The following is a 20,508-nucleotide window of genomic DNA, read 5'->3' on the forward strand; positions in this document are numbered from 1 at the left end:
CAGCTGCGGACGCGTAATGGTTCACTTTGCACCTCAAACGCGCTCGGTTTGCAAACAATCCGTTTCGTTTCGTGCATTTCTCTTTGCATCTTGTGCATTTCTTACGCGGTGAGTCTCACCGGGTAGCCGACTGGTCCGATGCGGCGGAACCATAAAGTGTACCGACCTTCTGGTCGACGTCACGTCATGCATCACGTGGGGGAGACCTCTCGAAAGAGGGCGTGGAAATCAGCAGGTGGTGCCAAACAGTCAACAAAAGCAAGTGTCTCCTCGTCGGCAATTCAGTCGGTTGTGAGCTCGCAAAGCGAACTGTTAACGGCTGTATGGCTCAGCGAACTCGCACAGCGTCCGGAACGCGAATGCACAAGGTTGTTGTGCTGGGCGAATGTGCAGTCGGAAAATCAGGTTTGATTGTGCTGCGTGTTGTCGCGTCGCCTCGTTCTCAATCTTTTTCCTGCTTTGCAGCGCTGACCATGCAGTACGTACGACACCAATTCGTCGATTATCATAATCCGACACTCGGTGAGCATGCAGCGCGTCTGCTAATTCTTGCGTAGGTCGTTCTATGTGTGTGTGTGTGCTTGCTGTGTCAGAGGATGAGTACACGCGTAAGACGACGGTCGATGATATTCTCGTCGAGTTGGATATTCTCGACACGGGAGGGCTGAGTTCACTCGCCACACGCTCGATACGGCGACAATATCTGAGAGGAGCCGAGGGCTTTCTCATCGTCTATTCGGTTACCGACAAGCGCAGTTTCGCCGAGCTCGACCAGTGGCTGACGCTCATCGAAAGAGCTCGGAGATACGACCAGGTACCGTCCGTCCTGGTCGGAAGCAAGACAGACCTCGCCGAGAGTCGCGACGTGAGCCGCTACGAGGGCGAACAACTCGCTGCAAAGCTCGGTTGCCCTTTCGTCGAAGTATCAGCACTCAATAGATCCGGTGTGGATGACGCGTTTCACGAACTCGTCCGGGAGATCAGACGGAAAGAGAAAATCGAGCAATTCAAGCTAATCAGCGAGTCCCAAGAAGAAAGTCGGCTGTCGAACACAACCAAACACAGATCGAAAAAGTCGATCAAGGCACGCTCCGGTCATCGCTCGAGCAACGTTGTATGCAGAGCGTGGCGGAAGCTGTGCAGTCACTGAGACTGGGGGCGTAGATTAGAGTGCATGAATTTAGTGCGCGTGTGCAAATTTGATTGACTCTAGACAGTCTGTATTCTTTTGCTGCTGCTGTGGGCGTTTGATGAGTTGCTTCTATGGGAGCGTAGGATGAAGACGTAGACGTAGACGTGTGGCAAGCAGTCACACGTTCTGTACATACTCTACAATCACTTGGCAATTACATTACCGTGACTATCATCAACATATGGCCCATTAGCTGTCATCTTCATCATCACTGTCCTCCAACCTTCTGGCTGACTTCTGTTGCTTAGCCATGGGTATAATAGTATCCTGCCAAGACGAGGATTAATCACATTGCGTCTGTGGATGTCCTCTCTATGGCATGCAATGCATTTATGTAGCTTATCTTACCTGCTCTGAGTCTGATAGAGAATGGCTTCGTTTCCTTTCTTTCTTTAGCCACTTGGGAGTCGTTGGTAGTGGGCTGTAATGTAAACACTATCAAGAAACTGTTTATAGAGTCGGTCATCAGTCAAGCCGCATGTGGGTGGCCCCCCAGGAATCACAGAGCTTCATACATAGTGAGTCACTCGTATAGGGGGTCAGTATCTCGGTCAATAATTAGGTTACCTTGGGGAGAAAGTTGAGTCTGAGAAGCTGGCGAGCGTGTCACAAAGATCTGCATCGCTGAAGACTACACAATCACGAGTATACATTTGTAATCATTTCAAGACTGATTCTGTGAGTGGCCTACATTGGCTCTGAGGAGGCAGAAGGCGTTTCAACTCGCAGATGTACTGAATAATTGTGTCGCTCGATAGCCCAACACTGTGACATCAATTTATTCATCACACATCTCATTACAAGATTCTAGTCTGATAGTACTAGTTAGAACATGTCTGTCTACCTTCCTTCTGTTGTCTCATGCTCTTGGGTTGTCGCTGTTCCGAGACAGTCGATGACTGGTGTCACCAGATCCTTCGGTCTGTGAACGGCCCAGTGGTGTAAAATCGTCACAGAAAAGAGGCTGTCAGACATTGGCATGCCAAGAAGAGGAATCAGTAACTCAGACGATGGCCTATATAACAATCATAAAATATCAATCGATAGTTACTACGCTCGAGTGCATGTACTTGACTAGCACGGTTAGTATGGAAATAAAGATTGGACAACCCTGTTAGAATGTCAGTGATTATGGTTACATGCATCTTTCCATTCTTTCCGACCTTCAAACAGTCGAAGAGAACAAATAGAAAGCCAGACCACGTCCTCATCTGCAGTCAGTCTCCAGAAAGTTTTCAATTAAATTTGCTCTTACTGGCATGACCGAAGAAGAAACAAGAGTCCTGATAGAGCCTCTGGATGTGCTAAACAGAGAGAGCATTAAACATCAACAATCATTTAAAACAAAATTATGTTAAATGCTTACAACTTGAGTCTAGAGGAAGAATCTTCAAGAGTTCTTCGACTGGTGGTGCCTCTGCTGCCAACAGCTGCCACACACTAAACTGTTCGAATGTCTCCCATTCGAGACTTGCCTCTGAACACGCCAAATAATCAATAAAATGTAGTACAATTGTGACATACCAGTAGATCTTACGAATGGCCTCTACAACTCGTTCTTTGCCAAACATCTTAAAGCTACCCATCGACAGTTGACAGATCAGATCGTGAAGCTGTAACAGAGTAAACAGAATGTACTAAACTTAGTGCCAAACATGACTCCATATGATCAGTCTTGGAATGCCAATGATAACAAAGCACAAAGTCAACTTCTGTTTGACTTTCTCATAAATATCATTCATACATATGTCTATATACTCTATATATACTACTGATGTTGTGCCACTTGTACTCTAAGTTATTACAACTTAGATAATCGACTAATAGTTTCACTGTTTGTCTAACACTTTGTGTATGATTACTTCTACAAGTGAACTCTTGTAATTCCAGTCCTCCTACAGTGTCATACATACTACAAGGCTTCTATGTCTTCCTTAATCAATTAAGAAAGCAATGCAATCTTGATCAGAAGCCTTCCTCCTATTAGTTTATACCTAGAAGTGCTCATTCCCAACATCACCTACACCATTAGTTTAGACCTAGAAATGCTCATTCCGAACATCATGCATCTACAATATGGAACTGCTCACATACTACAAGTGCCATAGCAGAGCATATCAGGCCTACATAATAGATGTAAAGTACACAATGTAGGTACAACAATAACCATGCAGTTACCCTAGAGATAAACGACTCCACAGACTCTGTAACAGCTAGTACCTCCACAAAATCAAGATTTCTTGCACGTAAGCAATCAATGCCTGATAGTTGAATGCATGCGACTGTATATACTACGTGTATACTACTCTGTTTCTACGAAGATGTACGTATGTCTCACTCAGTACAGTAAGCGACTAGCTATAAGTCACTAAACTCGCCCAGTGACAGAAATGCATCGATTCCATGCTGGACCAGCAAAACCTCAATACCATAACGGTCCAACCACTACGACAAACATGGTAAATAAACTTTTATTGCCAGACATCTGGTAACCACCAGCACTTCTAGACAACAGGGACATTGTGTATCATTAGTGACCCAGACAGCCAGTGACTTGACCTTGAACGTCAAAATCAAATAATCTATCTAAAGACAGAGAGACAGAGAGACAGAGAGACAGATAGGCAGACAGACAGATATACGATAGAGACTATCAAAGTAGCTTGCATTAAACTAAAGCTGGCTTGTTTGCATTTAGTGTTAGAAATGTAATGTAGAATTTGTGTTTTTTTTCAATAAATGAAATTGACAGACAGACAGACAGACAGACAAATGGACAGACAGACAAATGGACAGACAGACAAACAGACAGACAGACAGACGGTACGTAGTATGTATGATTTATCGGTAGGACTATGGCATCTATCCTGTAGGTAACTAGATACTGTAATGACCTTCTAATAAGAAAGAGGAGATAAGTTCTAGTGTCTATCAAGTGACAAGTTTAATCAGCTAGAAAGACATCACACGCCGAACAAGTCAACTGACGTGCAGAAACTCTAATATCTCTAGATCTCTCTGTACAATCAAGACTCACCTGTACTGAATCAATAGACGATACTGTCAGATACATCAGTTTTGATGAACCCAGGAAAACGTCAGGAAACTGTCAATCACACACACAGCATAAAATACCCAAAACACATTTATCACTTCAGGGCGTATCCCTACACCTGTTTGTATATCTCGGGAAGAAGAAAATAGAAAAGACTGCTATCTTCACTCTGACAAGCCTGTACAACATATAGCACACATCAATGTCTAACTTCCTTTCTTAGCCACTTCCATTACCTCGAGGTCTGCAAGAACCAAATCATCAAACTCCTGCAATTGTTCGCTCATTTTTGCAAAGTCCTGGTACACCGTAAGATTAACCGAAAGAGAATGGTTTAGTGCCAGTGGGTCGGCCATCCCTGAAACAACTTTTGCTTTCAAGTAAAAGAGCAAGTGATATCCCAGTCTCGGCTCATATTCTTTCATTTTGTGCAGAAACCTCAATATCTTTCGGTAGATAGTTGTAGGTCGATCAGGATTTGCGTAACTGTATAGAACAAAAAATGAAAATGAAACAAAGATAAGTTGGCATCAAGCACAAATAGAAACAATACCTAAAAAGTGAGTGTGGCAGAGTCTTGCCCACGTCTGACATATTTCTATATATAAAATCAGCATATACCGTTAGGGTGTTACTAGATCATTAACTTTGTGTGTTGAGCTGAGATGGAGACTTACTGGTCAAGAGGACAGCCTGCATTAAAGTCATCTGTCAGACAGTGGGCTATGCCTTTGGCCATGACTTCGACGCTCTCTTCGTTCATGTCAACAGCTGAAGACACTTCTTCGAATAGACGATCAACTGCCTTCTTGCGCATTTCGGACTCTCTAAAATTGATGTTACAAGTGGCTGTCATGCACACGTGTGTGTACACATACACACATGCACACACACACACACACACACACACACGCACACACACACACACACACACACACACACACACACACACACACACACACACCTTGATTCCATTAGCACTGACAGCCAATGCTGTTGAGACTCAGATAACACTTGCATGTCTGCCTCTGAGACTCCTTCAGACTTCGGTTCATCATCACCAGCCACCTGCTCTTCTCCGCTGTCATCACCATCACCCACTTCCTTTCCCAATTCCACATCAGCTGACACAACATCGTCGACTTTCTCATCGTTTACAACAAGACCAGCATCAACCGTTAATTCATCCGTTGCTGCATTATTATCGTCAACAATAATAACATCCGTATCGTCGCTTTGAGCTTCCTTTTCTTCAATACCCAAAACAGGATTTACGACACGACAGAATGCTGCAATTAGATCACGATCAAGACGAGGACTGTTGACTAACATGTCCAATGAACTGAAAAATAAATAAGTAAATAAAATTTAGGAACCACTATGGAACACTAAGATGTCACACATTACAACACACCTTATAACTCGTTTTTCCAGTATGTCTTTTACGGCATTACCGATACCTTGAGCTACATGGTCTACTATGCCCTCGCCGTACGAAGGCACCATCTAGTGACGAAAACGAAACATCAATCTATTAGATTTTCAAACATACTAGACAGTACGTACCCTAACTAAAAAATCTAACAGTGTGGCTGTGATCGCTGGGTGGGTGTTAACCGAATGAAACATGACGAGAATAGCCGGCTCTGGAGACAACGACGACTATTAGAGTGAACGGTTGGTTTGATGCAAAATGTGACTTACCAATATTCATGATGCTCTCCACACCGGAATTGTAGAAAAACCAGTCGTAAAAAAGTGCCAGTTTGGCACTGCATGCTGAGACATTAGACTGTAACAACAGTAGACACAAATACAATACAAACACATCATATAGCCTACCACTTTGTTAACAAATTTCTTCCTATACATATAACTAATACAATCAATATAATACAAATATTATTAATTATAGAAATAAACTAACGTTTGAATCTATAACAAAAACAATTCAAAGTCAATACTAACTTAACTGGTAGATATCAAGATTTATTATTACAGTGGAACTTGCCCTTGCAACCACCTGAGAAATGTAGGCAGGTAAGAACATTGTGACAGTCCCTTGAATACTCAATACATTTGCATCCACTTGGAGCCTGGAAAAGGAGGACACCTGTAAATTACGAATCTCGGGCACAATTCTTCGGCCTAATGTTTTGACTTTTTAAATGCAAACACAGTGACGTGACATGTGCGGCTTTTGTAAACGTCAAATTGCATGGTGTCGAAGAAGTTGCCTCTTAAGAAAAGAATTGACGTTATTACAATAAACCTGTGAGTCCGGCCGTAGTCAACGGAACCTGGCTAAGGATTTTGGCATTGGAAAAACCTAAGTTGGCAGCATTTATATCTACTTTATAATACAATACATATTTGGGTTGTCATTATGTTGCATACAAGAACATGGTGTACATGGATTGATCTACAGGTACCAATGCCAGTCTGACAATTGGGACTACCTGAGAATTAGGGGCAGTTGAGGACAGTCTCTTGGGTGGTCGTAACTCATAGGTTCCACTGTATCAAATAAGTTACCAATAATGTTTGTATTGCACAAAAAATTAAAGATATATATATATATATATATATATATATATATATATATATATATACATATAATATTAACTTAAATAATTAAGCCACTGCATGTATTCAGTATTTTCTGTTTTAATCATGATATCATATTTTAATTTATCATAAATACAATACACACATACCTGACATTTGGTCAGAAGCCATCCAACAACTGCCCATCGCTGAACAACATTAGATGACAAAACTTCATTGGAAGGATGTACGACACAGCAAACGTAGCGAATCAAATCAACCAACAAGGACTGGCTCTCGGGCGTCTGAAGATACTAAACACAACACTTCATACACAAGATGTCACGCTCAACAAAGACACTTAACGTTTACATCCGTTTCAAACCAGTCCTGGTATTTCTTCTGTTGCCCAAACTTGACTTTTGACATTATGAAGTTGAGCTTGTTCTCCATGTCCGGAGTAACACGATTTACGACGAACCGTCGTGACGTCCTCATATTTAGCAATTGGAGAATACCTGAAAGGGAGACAGACATTAGCACACGACACATATGATCCCTGTCATTAAGAGCTACAAAATTCAAAGTGTGATTAATTAAGAGCAAATTCACTAAAATTTGTTTACAACCAATGAGCTAAGCAGCAGAGCAAGGATGAAATGTTTTGAGAGGTGTTTGTCTGTGTGCATGTTTATGCGTCTGCCTGTCTGTGTGTCTGCCTGTCTGTGTGTCTGTCTGCAAACATAATATCTCTTAATGGTCTAGCATGTCAATTTAGAATTTCAAAATATAGAAGTCTTGCCAAAATGTTGAACAATGCTAATAAGTAATAAAATGCTAATAAAATACTAATATAATAATAAATAATTAAAAATACATAATAGTAATAAATAATAAAAAATAATCCAGTAGAGAACTAGTCTAGCGTAGCCAGACCCTTTCCGCCTACATTCTGCTGAAAGTATGTAGGTGGAAAGGATCTGGCTGTAGGCGAAAAGGGTCTGGCTACGCGAGACTAGTGGAGAGCATGGTACTGGCATCGTCCTGATAGGCTTGTGGAGACAGACGACATTACTATGATGTGGGACACGGCCATCCCTACTGCTAAGAAAATCGGTGCCAATCGTCCTGTCATCTGCTTTGGAAATAAGAAGACAAACAGTTGTCTTCTTATTGATATATCAGTTGTCCTGCTGATGGCAACTCGCCAGGAGACAGGCTGAGAAGTTGACGAAATACAGTGACTTGCAGGTGGAGGTATGTGGCAGTGTCGGATACTGGTTGTTCCTAAGGTGTTGGGAGCATTGGGCACAGTGCACGCAGATATTGCAGGGTGGCTGGACATTATTCCAGGTCATCACAGCCTGCAGCACTTACAGAAACCAGTGCTTCTTGGATCCGGTCAGATCTTGTGTAAAGTCATGTCTTCTGTTTAGACAGCTATGATGGTCTAAGCGCAGGGTTTGCTTCCGGTGCTTACAAGAGACCGTACCAACCAGACCGATCTGGTTGAGTGCAACATAAATAATAGAAAATACTAAATAATATATAATACTACAGTAGATAAATAATAAGTAAATAATAATAACAAATTATAAATAATAATAAATAATAAATAATAATAAATAATAAGTAAATAATAAATAATACATAATAAATAATAATAAATAATAAGTAATAATAATAAATAATAAATAATAACTAAAAATAAATAAATAATAATAAATAATAAGTAAATAATAAATAATAAATAAAAAATTAATAATAATAAATAATAAGTAAATAATAAATAATACATAATAAATAATAATAAATAATAAGTAAATAATAAATAATAAATAATAAATAAAAATAAGTAAATAATAATAAGTAATAAGTAAATAATAAATAATAAGTTGGCAAAGCACAGACCCTTCTGTGCAGAAGAGATTGACATTACCAGCAGTGAGGTTTGCCTCACTGAGTAAACTGATTTATGAGAGTAGCAAGTTTCTGAGTTTTTTAGAGTTTTTGCGATTGCTGTATTATTGACATAGACAATATTTAAAAATACTAGAATTTAATAATAAGTAAATAACAAATAATAAAAAATTAAAAAATTAAAAAATAATAATAAATAATAATAAATAATAACAAATAATAATACATGCTGAGAAGTTGGCGAAGTACAGCGACTTGCGAGTGGAGATAAGCCGCATGTGGCATTGTCGAACACTGGTGGTTCCGGTGGTCTTGGGAGCTTTGGGCACAGTGCACGCAGGTATTGCACGGTGGCTGGACATTATTCCAGGTCATCACAACCTGCAGCACTTACAGAAAACAGTGCTTCTGGGATCTACTCGGATCCTTCGTAAAGTCATGTCTTCTTTCTAGACAGCCGTGATGGTCTAAGTACTTCTGAAGCAGGGTTTGCTTCCGGTACTTGTAATAGACTTTACAAACCAGACTGATCTGGTTGAGCACGACAGTAATAAATAAATAAATAATAAGTAACAAATCAAATAATAAAGGTTGTCCTATTAAGTAATATTATTATGTTAAACACCTAAAAAGTGAGGACTAAGATTTTGTGGATTTTGAATAATGTCCTTCCACAATGCCATAAACTCTGGAATCCTGCAACACAAAACAGTAATCATAAACCCACTCATATACTCACATTCGAACCTCAATTAACCTGGCAACACTCTGCAGTAGACGCACAAGATCTCGTCCAATACCAACACACTCCATAAACTGTGCCCACAAATCAGTAAACCAACACAGCAAACCATCACACATTCAACTATTCCCACCTTGTCTCTAAGAAGCGAAATGATGAACTCGACCTCGGCACTCCTGAGGCTATTCAGTGCTGGAGTGCTGTGATCCTGAATTAAGCGTAAATACGTATACACAGTGGTACAAAGCAGCATAGGCACACTGTCAAGCCACACCCTGGTAATCACAACCAACCATTAAATCCTGCCACTCACAGCCTCACTTCTAGTCATCGTGTTACCGATGCTCCTTCAGTAATCTCAGCATTGACTCTGCAAGCCACGTGTTTCTAGGAGAAACGTTGCCTCCTGAAAAATTGCACGGTCACTCATACAACGATGTGATTTAGATGATGTATCATGTATTGACCTTCTATTTGTCGAAGAAGAACATTACAAATTCGCTCTGCTCCAATTGTTCGGCTCTTCACCAATTCGTTTGTCACCCACAAAATCTAGAAATGAAATCGTGTGCATAAAACGTACCAAATACCAAAGACTCAGTTGATTGTACCATTTAATAGAATTATATTAGTTTCAAAGTTTAAAATTCCAGACAACAAAAGTGAGCCACATCCAGACTTCTTACATTGCAAAACAGCTAAGCGTTCTTATCACTTAACTCATTTGCAATAAAATAAACTTTTGAAAATTTCAATTTCAAATTAATGCTTACCAATAGTTTAAATTATTCAAATATAATTTGTAAAAGTAAATAATAAATTTAAACTAATGCAACGTGTGTAAAAACATCCTATACTATAATACGCCACCCACCCCCCCCACCCCCCGCATCCGTCTGAATGTCTGTAACACTCCGATTGACACGACCCCGGTCTCGGATCGTCGTGAAACGCAGCAACCGGGTCGAGTCTGACCGTCCAAGACAAACGGTCAAGTCGGATTTCGCCTAGACTGCTTCCGACAGCCAGAAACGAAAGAGTCTGAGATTATGACATTATTATGTGGAAAGAGTCTGAGATGGAGATGCTAGCTCTAGAGACAAAACTCTGGCTCGAGTGAATACAACGACAACAGCAAATGCCTAGAGTGCAAACTGCACTGGCTGGAGTGTGTAAGATGCATAGAGTACTAGGACACGTGTATTGTTACTGCATGTAGTGTAAACACACAAAGTTAGATTGCTACCGCCCATAGGGCGAGGTAGGACTAGGACTAGTATTGATTATTTCTCCACTATTTCACATAAATTGCAATATAAATGATGATGATAATAATAATAATCATATAATCAATAGCTTGCCCTTTCACCAATGAAATACTTAAGCAATGAAGCACCTGCATTTGTTAGTTAGAAACAATTTAATTACTAGGACAATTGACGCATCCATTCTCCTGATAATTTAGCACATACAACCATATGGTAATACCACCCACATTCATTTATCAACCCACCCACATCTGTCTAATGGTTCGGTCGTTCAGTCATTGACAAGACCCACTACTATGGTATACTGTAACTAGAGGCTCCGTCTCGGTTTATTAAATCACTATACATGTATGTTTGGCATGCCTGGCAACACCAACCTACCTACATCTATCTCTATAATTTTAAAAAGCAACATTTGGAAATCTTTGAAATACAAAAATATTAAAATTACCAAATAAGCTTTAAAACTAATTCAACGTACTAATTAATTAATAATTCAGCATTTTCTAAATGATCCTAAATGGATTGCCATGCATAACATTATCTAAATCATTTGTAACATTCGATTCTCACTAATCACCATCCGTAGAAAAATCCAACAGTGTCAGTGAATTACACAGATCCAACTACACAGCATTGCTGTTGCACATGTTTGCAAGTCTACATTTACACAACATTGTAGCTGCACATGTTCAGTGGCGTAGCTATGAGGGGCCTGCTGGGGGCATGTGCCCCTAAAATTTGGCTACTTTCTAAATTTTGATCGTATAGTTTGCAAATTGCAACCAATGTTTTCAAATTCTCGGATTATGTAGCCATTAGTGATTGATATTGCCCATGACAATGATGATAATGATGCTGATTTAATACAATATTAATTAAATCGCTTCTATTTAACTAAGTACGGCGAAAGACAACGGTCTTTCTATGAAGTCCCTAGACCACGTTGCAGATTGCAACAACCTACTTGTATGGGTGAGTTTGTTGTAATGGAAACAACAAGAGCACGAACAAATGAAGAAGATTCTAGAGACATCGATAGCTATTATCGCATTTCAATTTACAACACAACACTGGATCAGATAATTATAGTGAATTCAACCGACGTTTTTCAGTCGAAAGTCAGTCTGTGATGACGGCAGCTAGTGCATGTAGCCCAAGATCATCTTCTTTCCTTAACGTCAAAGCTACGGAACTCTTGGATAAGCATTATATGGTCTTAATCATGAAATGGTGTCATTTCAAGCGGAGTCTGCAGCACGTTATATAAAGAGCAAACAGGAAGTATAATCTCTCTCTGACCATCTCTTGCCAGTGGAGGAGGATTGGCTTTAGTAGACCTGCTCAAAGTCTTACAAATTGTGTTGACATTAGATAACCTGTCTCTAAACGTATACGGCGTCATGTGAACGTTCATTTTCATGTTTGAAAAGACTGAAGACCTACCCTAGGGCTGGCTGGCATGGGACAAGATACAGAAGATTAATTAAAATAGCCTAGCGCTTCTGGCCATAGAAAGGGATACCTCTAGTAAGATAGACTTGCAATTGGAAGTACTGTCTGTTCCCCATAAGTGTGAACTTTGAAAATCATCAATATCTCTGCTGTTTTTGGACTTTCGCGATGATCTCGGTATCGTTAGAAACCGTTAGGTCTGGCATTTCTGTTTATCAAATTATCTAAGTCTTTGCTACAAACAAAACGGAAGGATAGTACTTCTGCATATCAAAGACAAACGGGTGGAGCAATGACTATTATCCAATTATGTTGTAAGACCAACGGATCAGCAACTGGAACCATTTAAGATAATTGGTATAACATGGTCCGACTGGAGCAGGTCTAGTACTGTAATGAGCACACCTGGTGTGACCTCTACTTCATTACTCACTTCCGAGTTCACGCTTAGGGGGGGCAGACAGTAGCCATACATTTTTGTCGCAGTAGACAAAAACAGAAGAAGCTAAGCTTAACAAGTCAAAACATAAACGGTTAGATTAAGAGTAGAAACACACATATGAGAAAATTTCCTAGTGTGCCCCCCAAATTTTGGACTCTGGCTACGCCACTGACACATTCTCGTTCAAAAATTTTAGTACACACATATATTAAGAATAAATACTCCATAAGTGCATTAGTACAGCAAAGGCCAAGTAAGCAAGTACTGTACAGGGGTGTAGCATGGCATGAACTACCGGGCTATAGCCCACCACCATTTGTAGGCGTGGTCATAAAAATTGTGGGCTGTAAATACGTGTGAGGACCAAAGCTGTATATATAGTTACTAAGTACATACATGACCCTCTTTTCCAGTCTGGATCAGCCACTGATCCTACCCTATCAGTCAATTAGAAGCCAATAAAACTGGGTGTCCATAAATTTTTTATCCCCCCATTTCTAGAGGTCATGCTATGCCCCCTGTAATGCATGCCCTTTCTACTCGATCCAATTGAATGACTGGCACCTGTCTACAATGGGATCGCACAACACGCACGCCAAATTTGCTAATTCCTTGTTCAGGGAATCTGTTCAGAGGGGTGACCATTCTCCTGATATGTTATGTACGCCTTAAGAGGTATTGTCTTTACACACACACACACACACACACACACACACACACACACACACACACACACACACACACACACACACACACACACACAGACACACACACACACACACACACACACACACACACACACACACACACACAGACACACACAAGCACACACACACGCACACAGTGGTGCACACACACACACACACACACACACACACACACACACACACACACACACACACACACACACACACACACACAAGCACACATACACGCACACAGTGGTGCACACACTCGCACTTGCACGCACGCACACACACACACACACACACACACACACACACACACACACACACACCACACACGCACATGTGTACACATGCACATGTGTACACATGCACATGTGCATACACACGTTCACACACACGTGCGCACACACACACACACACACACACACACACACACAAACACACACACACACACACACACACACACACACACACACACACAAAGACAATAATTGCTAAGACAATCAACATATCGTGCAGTATACCATCCATAACCTTCCTAAACATCCAAAAACTAAAAAAATTAAAATCCATAATTTTAATATTACTTAAAAATTGGCGCCACATACCAACTTTAATTGCAACTAAAAAAATTTACCAATTTTAGTTTCCATTTTTTTAAAAATTTAGTTCTGTCATCCTCGCATTAAATTCAACGAGCACAAATATTGCACACCTGTTTTCGCGTCAACTCTTTCATCCGCCGATATTTCTCCATCACTAGCATCTCAAGCTGCGCGACGACTAGCCCGAGTCCGTCTCGCGTAATGAACGTCAAGTCGCTATAAAACTGGAAAACCAACCGACAAGAAAGAAACGTCACGCTCAACATCAAATCGCCGTCGAAAATCGCTCACGTCTTACTGACCATTTGCGCCCTAGATAGGTTGACCAGTATGCCATACAGCAACCCCAGTGAGACCTCCTCGTGTTCTTGCATTCCTCTACAGACCTGAACACAGCCCGTCGGGTACAAAAAAAGGCGCCGAAAACGCGCCGAAACGGGTCGTTCTCACTGTTGCGTTCAAAATATCGTGCTTTTCGCGTTCTGATGCGCCGCCGGCTACCATCTGAGCTACCGAGGAATGATACTGTTTCCATTTCTAGTAGATAATGGATAGAAATTAGGAAAGGGGCCCCCAGTCATAGACGCTACGTAACACGCGATGGGATAGACGCCAGACCGCGTACTTCATCGAGCTCGTCCTTTGCATCGAGTTTTGTGTACTCCAACAGGGACGTATCGTCGCTCATAACGAGAAAACGCGCGATTTCCAGACCGTTTTGTAAAGCAAACGGCACGTGATCTCACGTGGTAAGCTCGTTTGCTCATGCGTAGATTATTCGGTCTGTCTGCCAGTCTGTCAAAGCCATAAATCTTTCTGTCTGTCTCTCTCTCTGTTTGCTACTGCTGCGCAATTATGTGAATCTTGTTGTCAAGACATTTTGTGCACGTGGGTAAGACTAATGAGGAAAAAATTGAGTGCTGAGAGAGTCTGTCTGTCTGTCTGTCTGTCAATCACATATATTTGAACTCTGTCTAGATCCATTTGTCTGTCTGCCACTTTTTGGCGTGTTAATTAATGAATCTCATTATGTGACCTCAAACCTCAAAATGTTTTGCACGAGATGTCGATTTGGTGTGATAAAAGTCTGTGTTTATGTCTAGATTGTCTGTACGTGTCATTGGTCTCTGTTCAATTCTTGGCTACCAGACATAGCAGCTCTGCATGTGATAGATGCAGGCATAGGAAAAAGTCAGACACAACAACAGACAAACAGACGGACAACGAATGAAGAGACATGCAAACTATCCTTAGGACCAGACTCTTCTTTTTAAGCTTAATTTTTTGTTAGTGTAGTAAAATCATTTATCTTAGTCATGGAATTCTATTCTCAGTTCGCTGATAATTGTTCTCGTAATCAGCATTGAATTTGTTAAAGTGTACTACCATTGACAAACAGACAGACAGACAGACAGACAGACAGACAGACAGACAGACAGACAGACAGACTCTCTCAGCACTCAATTTTTTTCATTAGTCTTAGTTATGTGTTTTAGTTTGCTGTAATGTTAGCTTTCAATGAACGTTAGTCTAATTGTATTATTGTAGTTCTTTTGCAGAATTGTATCATAGTTTGATGTAAGAAATAAAAGACAGACAGACAGACAGACAGATAATTTATTCTCATACAGATTCTACTTGTACATATGCTAGGGATTTTAAATACAAATCAGTCCTTGCAAACAACAAAGTCATTAACTATCGGACTTGACTTTTGTCAAAATCAAATAATCTATCTAAATCACCATGATTAGGTGACAGTTTTGAAAGTTTTCTAGACAGACAGACAGACAGACAGACATATCGTGAGACAGACAGACAGACAGTACATAAAGTTAGCACAGATTCAGAGTCAGGCAAGGTAACTACTGGGAATACAATGCCCTAATGGAAACTACTAGCTGTATCTCATTCTAGGTGCAATAAAATAGATCATATCAAGTCATATTGATTCAACCTCAAACTCTCTATTGCAATAAAACATGCAGAGACAAATACACAAGTTAAACAAACAGACAATACACAGCAACAAACAATCCGACTTACCAGGTCCATGACTTATAAAAGGAAGAAGACTGTACTAAACACAACACTTTAAAATTGAAAACATCTAGTTACACATTTGTACTGCAGTTCTAATAACACTATCCCTACAACTGTTGATCTACCGTCTAATCTACATCCAATACATGTTTCATTACACAACTACTGGCATTCCCCTTGTCTTTTGCTCCTGCTCTTGCAGATTAGCTGTCGTCAACACGCCATCCTTCACTTCACTGCTGTCTTGAACAAAGACCCAGTGATTGGATGGCGACTCGGCTTTATGTGAATCAAGTTCTGTGTGTGCTGTCATTTCCAGTTCACGACCATAAGCAGTTCTAAACACAATTACAAATCTGTTTTAGGCTAAATATTTAATTAACAGTAAAATAAGACTGACCTGACAGTAAATTTTGTAAGCGCTGACAAGTTCTGGTTGGTTTTGCAATGATTGATCAACAGTTTTTGTCCAGCCTTATTAACAGCAATAGTCCATATCATAATTAGATATGGTAGCCTGTGTACTCTGTTTGTCTCAACGTCTGTCCATTTGTCTGTGTGTCTGTCTGTCTGTCTGTCATATATATTTCCATTACAATAAAATTTCCATCAAAATCTAAAAGCAAACCGAAAGTCCACTACATAATAATTATTACATAATACATTAGCCCCATACGGGGGATAAAACTTAAAAGAAGCTACTGAACCGTCTGTCTGTCTGTCATATATTTCCATTACAATGAAATTTCCATCAAACTCTAAAAGCAAACCTAAAGTCCACTACATAATAGTTACTACATAATACATTAGCCCCATATGGGGATGTCTGTCTGTCTGTCTGTCAATGATAGTATAGTTTCATAAATCGACACTAAATCACCAACACACCATAGACTAAAAGAATTTCCAGCAATCACCAAGGCCACAAACAAACACTACACTATCTAGCTAACAACTGCTGAGAATACGAGTAAAACGCTACATGTCCACAACTAGAGAGTCTACTGAGTTTTCCTGCAAGCACTCTAGCATTGCAATGCTGAAGAGCAACTGAGAAGAACCGTCTCCAGGAAACTTTGAAGTCTCTGCCACTTTCTGTCTGTCTGTCTGTCTGTTTCTCCGTCCACCCGTCTGTCTGTCTGTGTGTCTGTCAATACATATATTTCTTATACAAGACATTACAGTTTACACTAAAAATCAGCAAGTTCTAAGAGAACTAGGACCTGTCTGTCTGTCAGTCTGTCTGCTTCTCCATCTGCCAGTCTGTCTGTTAGTCTGTCTGTCTCTCTGTCTGTCAGTCAGTCTGTTTCTCAGTTTATCTGCTCATCTGTTCGTAATACAAGGGAAGGTTGCATAGAAAGTCTACATCTGAAACAAAGTGACTGTGATAAAAATCCAGTTAGTAGATTGGTAACTCTAAAACATTTTGTCACTATATACACAAATTGATTTCAAAACAACAATACAAAAACATAGCAGCATATGTACAAAGACATCTCAATGGAAATAGCAAAAACCCAAACGTCTACATCTTCAAATACACACAAATTGTTTTTCTTGCCCATACAATACACACTTGTCTGTCTTGTGAGTTACATTACCATGAATTTCATCTTACCATCACTGGGCATCCTTTGCTCTCTAGCCTGTCCTGTGGGTCAAAACACTCCACCTTCCATGCAGTCTTGAATGACGAATCTTTCACTAGCATTACTTCCTGCTGACGAGAATGTTTTGCAGATTTTATAAATGTAGCCAGATCACTATGTAAATACAGCTGACACACAAACAACTGTAAATATTGACTACTAATTAAACGATATGTATTGGTCTGCGTCGCTTGCCTCTCCTCCTTCATCGGGCAAAGTTTGAAGAAAGAAGTGTTGATCGTAACAAAGACGTTGACCATCTTCAGTTCCATCACAACTATTACATACAAGTATATTAATAGTTAATAATTTTTAACAAAAGTAGTAAATCTTTCAAGCATTCACGTGACCAATTAATCATAATTTGATGAGTTATGGACACCATACTGCAAGCTACTGTAAGGGCTAAAAGTTTTGATATCTTGGTCAACCTGTGTTGTAAACTGTTAGATATGTACGTAATGGTTCATATGAATAGTCAAGAATGAACACAATTCCTCAACGTTTGTCATCAAACATACACTATTTTCTCAATAAGGGCTGTTGTCAAACAACAAAGGTTCATTTAATTGTGTTAGTATTGTTAGCAAATGCAGATAGACAAAATTAGTAAATATTTATGAGAAGAGAAGAGGAAAACCAAGGTTTTTCTTTTGTTCACAATCTAGTTCTTGCCAATCATAAGAAATCATGTACACGTGCATGTAAATATATAAATAAGTACGTATAGCCAGAGATTTTTGATTCCTTTACAAAATCTCCTCACTAAGTCGTGTGACTTCTAGAAAGCCTCTTGTGGTCGATATTCTTGCTACCAATATCACACACACAAATAAACAAACGGATGTGCCCTTCGGAAAGTTCCAAAAGATAGCACCCCTGCCTATTTCTAGGTAGGGATCCCGACGCTACTCAAAGTTTTATGGCGCACTAACAAACCCCTTGATGCGTGGCCAGAGCATCAAAGGACACTGACTTTGGCGCAGCCGCAGGACTGGACCTCAAGTCCACATGTACCCACCCCACACCCCGCCCCGACCACACACACACACACACACACACACACACACACACACACACACACACACACACACACACACACACTGGCCTTACAATCAGCGTACTGGCAACTTCCAAGCATTACTCAACTACAACAGATTCTGCATGCATATGTAACTAACAGTTCAATCAGTACAGTACTGACCTTCTAATAACAAATGTGTTTCGTGGACAAGGTTCCACCCGCTGCGAGCTAGAAACTTGACATGGAGCTGGAATACATTTTGCCTCCAGAGCGTCACTTGGTGATACATTAGCACTCAACACAGTCAGAGAGTTTGGATTGTACAAGCAAATTCTGTCCCCAATATGCACAAAACCATCAGAATAATGAGATAGTTCAACCTAAAACATGCACCATAAATGAATTGACCCAAAGTTGCAATGCCTACCTGATGCGAGTAAATGTGTATACGTGGCAGAGACAGTGAGTGTGAAAGAGTGAATTCTTGTGTATTATAAATTATTAATTTGAGACCTAGTTAGCCATCACGTGTTGTATAGTTTATATTAGTTTATGCTAATTCATGCTAGTCTCCAGTCTTTTAATAAAAGTTTCAATTTATTTGAGATGACCGCATGTCTACAACAACAATTATTGCAAAATTTTAATCTTAACTATACTAATTAATTAATCTATAACTAATAACATAATTACACCCAAAGTTTATCCTAAATATACTAATTAATTAACCTATAACTAACAACATAATTACACCCAAATTTTAATCCTAAATATACTAATTAATTAACCTATAACTAACAACATAATTACACCCAAAGTTTAATCCTAAATATACTAATTAATTAATCTACAACTAACAACATAATTACACCAAATTTTAATCCTAATTATACTAATTAATTAACCTACAACTAACAACATAATTACACCCAAATTTTAATCCTAAATATACTAATTAATTAACCTATAACTAACAACATAATTACACCCAAAGTTTAATCCTAAATATACTAATTAATTAATCTACAACTAACAACATAATTACACCAAATTTTAATCCTAATTATACTAATTAATTAACCTACAACTAACAACATAATTACACCCAAATTTTAATCCTAAATATACTAATTAATTAACCTATGACTAACAACATAATTACACCAAATTTTAATCCTAATTATACTAATTAATTAACATATAACTAACAACATAATTACAACCAATAATCTAATTTTATCTAATTATGTGTTCTCAATATATAATAAATTTTAAGTATTCTTTGTCTGCCCTTTAGTGAGGAAACTGCACCAGGTTATGATGTGTAAAAAATATATTATATATATATATATTAATATTAATATTAATTTGAGGGTAGAATCCGAGATCAGGTTTTTGTTGTAAACCTTTCTCAAGATGGTTGACATGAGATTGTGAGTTTTGTGAATGAGTAGCTCTCCCCTGTCCTTCTTGTCTAGGAAATCTTTCAACAAGTCCTAAAACACGCGAATACGACGAACATCAGCGCGAGCACAGAACTGAAAGACGGTGAACGAATGTCGCACCTCCTGAAGGCAGACATCTTCGTTCCAGTTGCCGACGCGCACGTTTGGATTGTATGTTCGAATACTCATTCGACCGTTGAGAGAGGGGCAGACCCGTGGCAGCCGTTTACTTGATTATCACCTCGTCACCATGGAGACGTGATGCGATACTATGAGCATGCGCAAACGTTTTATCACAATTTCTAAAACAATTTACTACAAAACAACTGATTAAAGAAAATGTTGTAGTAGCTAAACTTCAGACAAGTAGAAGTAATCTCGCGTAGCTCGACACTCTCCTGCGAAATTCCCGTCTGGCTGCGCGAAACTAAA

The 20,508-nt window shown here is 39.5% G+C and overlaps 3 protein-coding genes across 3 annotated transcripts; 1 reads left to right on the plus strand and 2 right to left on the minus strand.

The window, feature by feature from the left end:
• The first annotated feature begins 256 nt into the window (after positions 1–256).
• On the plus strand, positions 257–1,370 carry LOC134191905 (GTP-binding protein Rit1-like). Its single transcript, XM_062660542.1, has 3 exons — positions 257–405; positions 466–522; positions 594–1,370. Exons 1-3 carry the CDS (start codon positions 324–326, stop codon positions 1,148–1,150), a joined length of 696 nt encoding a protein of 231 aa, XP_062516526.1. The 5' UTR covers positions 257–323; the 3' UTR covers positions 1,151–1,370.
• Positions 1,194–14,621, minus strand: LOC134191903 (integrator complex subunit 3-like). The gene is made up of 28 exons (XM_062660539.1): positions 14,541–14,621; positions 14,366–14,452; positions 14,218–14,301; positions 14,026–14,139; positions 9,924–10,008; positions 9,796–9,862; positions 9,590–9,731; positions 9,472–9,530; positions 9,340–9,410; positions 7,167–7,312; positions 6,965–7,108; positions 5,952–6,039; positions 5,814–5,893; positions 5,662–5,753; positions 5,212–5,589; positions 4,925–5,074; positions 4,801–4,845; positions 4,484–4,733; positions 4,366–4,425; positions 4,230–4,298; positions 2,730–2,805; positions 2,559–2,669; positions 2,448–2,496; positions 2,037–2,207; positions 1,884–1,957; positions 1,760–1,823; positions 1,541–1,613; positions 1,194–1,459 (listed from the first exon to the last, which is right to left on the minus strand). The coding sequence occupies exons 1-28, from the start codon at positions 14,601–14,603 to the stop codon at positions 1,382–1,384; spliced, it is 2,970 nt and encodes a 989-aa protein (XP_062516523.1). The 5' UTR covers positions 14,604–14,621; the 3' UTR covers positions 1,194–1,381.
• A 1,375-nt stretch (positions 14,622–15,996) lies between these two features.
• On the minus strand, positions 15,997–20,315 carry LOC134191904 (cilia- and flagella-associated protein 161-like). The gene is made up of 7 exons (XM_062660540.1): positions 20,197–20,315; positions 20,038–20,127; positions 18,812–19,011; positions 17,803–17,884; positions 17,577–17,735; positions 16,359–16,432; positions 15,997–16,296 (listed from the first exon to the last, which is right to left on the minus strand). The coding sequence occupies exons 1-7, from the start codon at positions 20,263–20,265 to the stop codon at positions 16,113–16,115; spliced, it is 858 nt and encodes a 285-aa protein (XP_062516524.1). The 5' UTR covers positions 20,266–20,315; the 3' UTR covers positions 15,997–16,112.
• Positions 20,316–20,508: the final 193 nt, after the last annotated feature.

The sequence above is a fragment of the Corticium candelabrum genome, chromosome 16 (genome assembly GCF_963422355.1).
Source record: "Corticium candelabrum chromosome 16, ooCorCand1.1, whole genome shotgun sequence".
Lineage (NCBI taxonomy): Eukaryota > Metazoa > Porifera > Homoscleromorpha > Homosclerophorida > Plakinidae > Corticium > Corticium candelabrum.

What these genes read in the sequence shown, in the direction of transcription:
- LOC134191905 (XM_062660542.1), top strand. Translation starts at nt 324, where the DNA reads ATGGCTCAGCGAACTCGCACAGCGTCCGGAACGCGAATGCACAAGGTT. An exon ending in ATGTGCAGTCGGAAAATCAG is followed by an intron (nt 406 to 465) that starts GTTTGATTGTGC and finishes CCTGCTTTGCAG; the next exon opens with CGCTGACCATGCAGTACGTA. An exon ending in TTATCATAATCCGACACTCG is followed by an intron (nt 523 to 593) that starts GTGAGCATGCAG and finishes TTGCTGTGTCAG; the next exon opens with AGGATGAGTACACGCGTAAG.
- LOC134191903 (XM_062660539.1), bottom strand. Translation starts at nt 14,603, where the DNA reads ATGAGCGACGATACGTCCCTGTTGGAGTACACAAAACTCGATGCAAAG. An exon ending in GGAGAGCATCATGAATATTG is followed by an intron (nt 5,894 to 5,951) that starts GTAAGTCACATT and finishes CGTTGTCTCCAG; the next exon opens with AGCCGGCTATTCTCGTCATG. An exon ending in CTGGAAAAACGAGTTATAAG is followed by an intron (nt 5,590 to 5,661) that starts GTGTGTTGTAAT and finishes TTTATTTTTCAG; the next exon opens with TTCATTGGACATGTTAGTCA.
- LOC134191904 (XM_062660540.1), bottom strand. Translation starts at nt 20,265, where the DNA reads ATGAGTATTCGAACATACAATCCAAACGTGCGCGTCGGCAACTGGAAC. An exon ending in TGTCAACCATCTTGAGAAAG is followed by an intron (nt 19,012 to 20,037) that starts GTTTACAACAAA and finishes TGCATGTTTTAG; the next exon opens with GTTGAACTATCTCATTATTC. An exon ending in AACACATTTGTTATTAGAAG is followed by an intron (nt 17,885 to 18,811) that starts GTCAGTACTGTA and finishes TGTATGTAATAG; the next exon opens with TTGTGATGGAACTGAAGATG.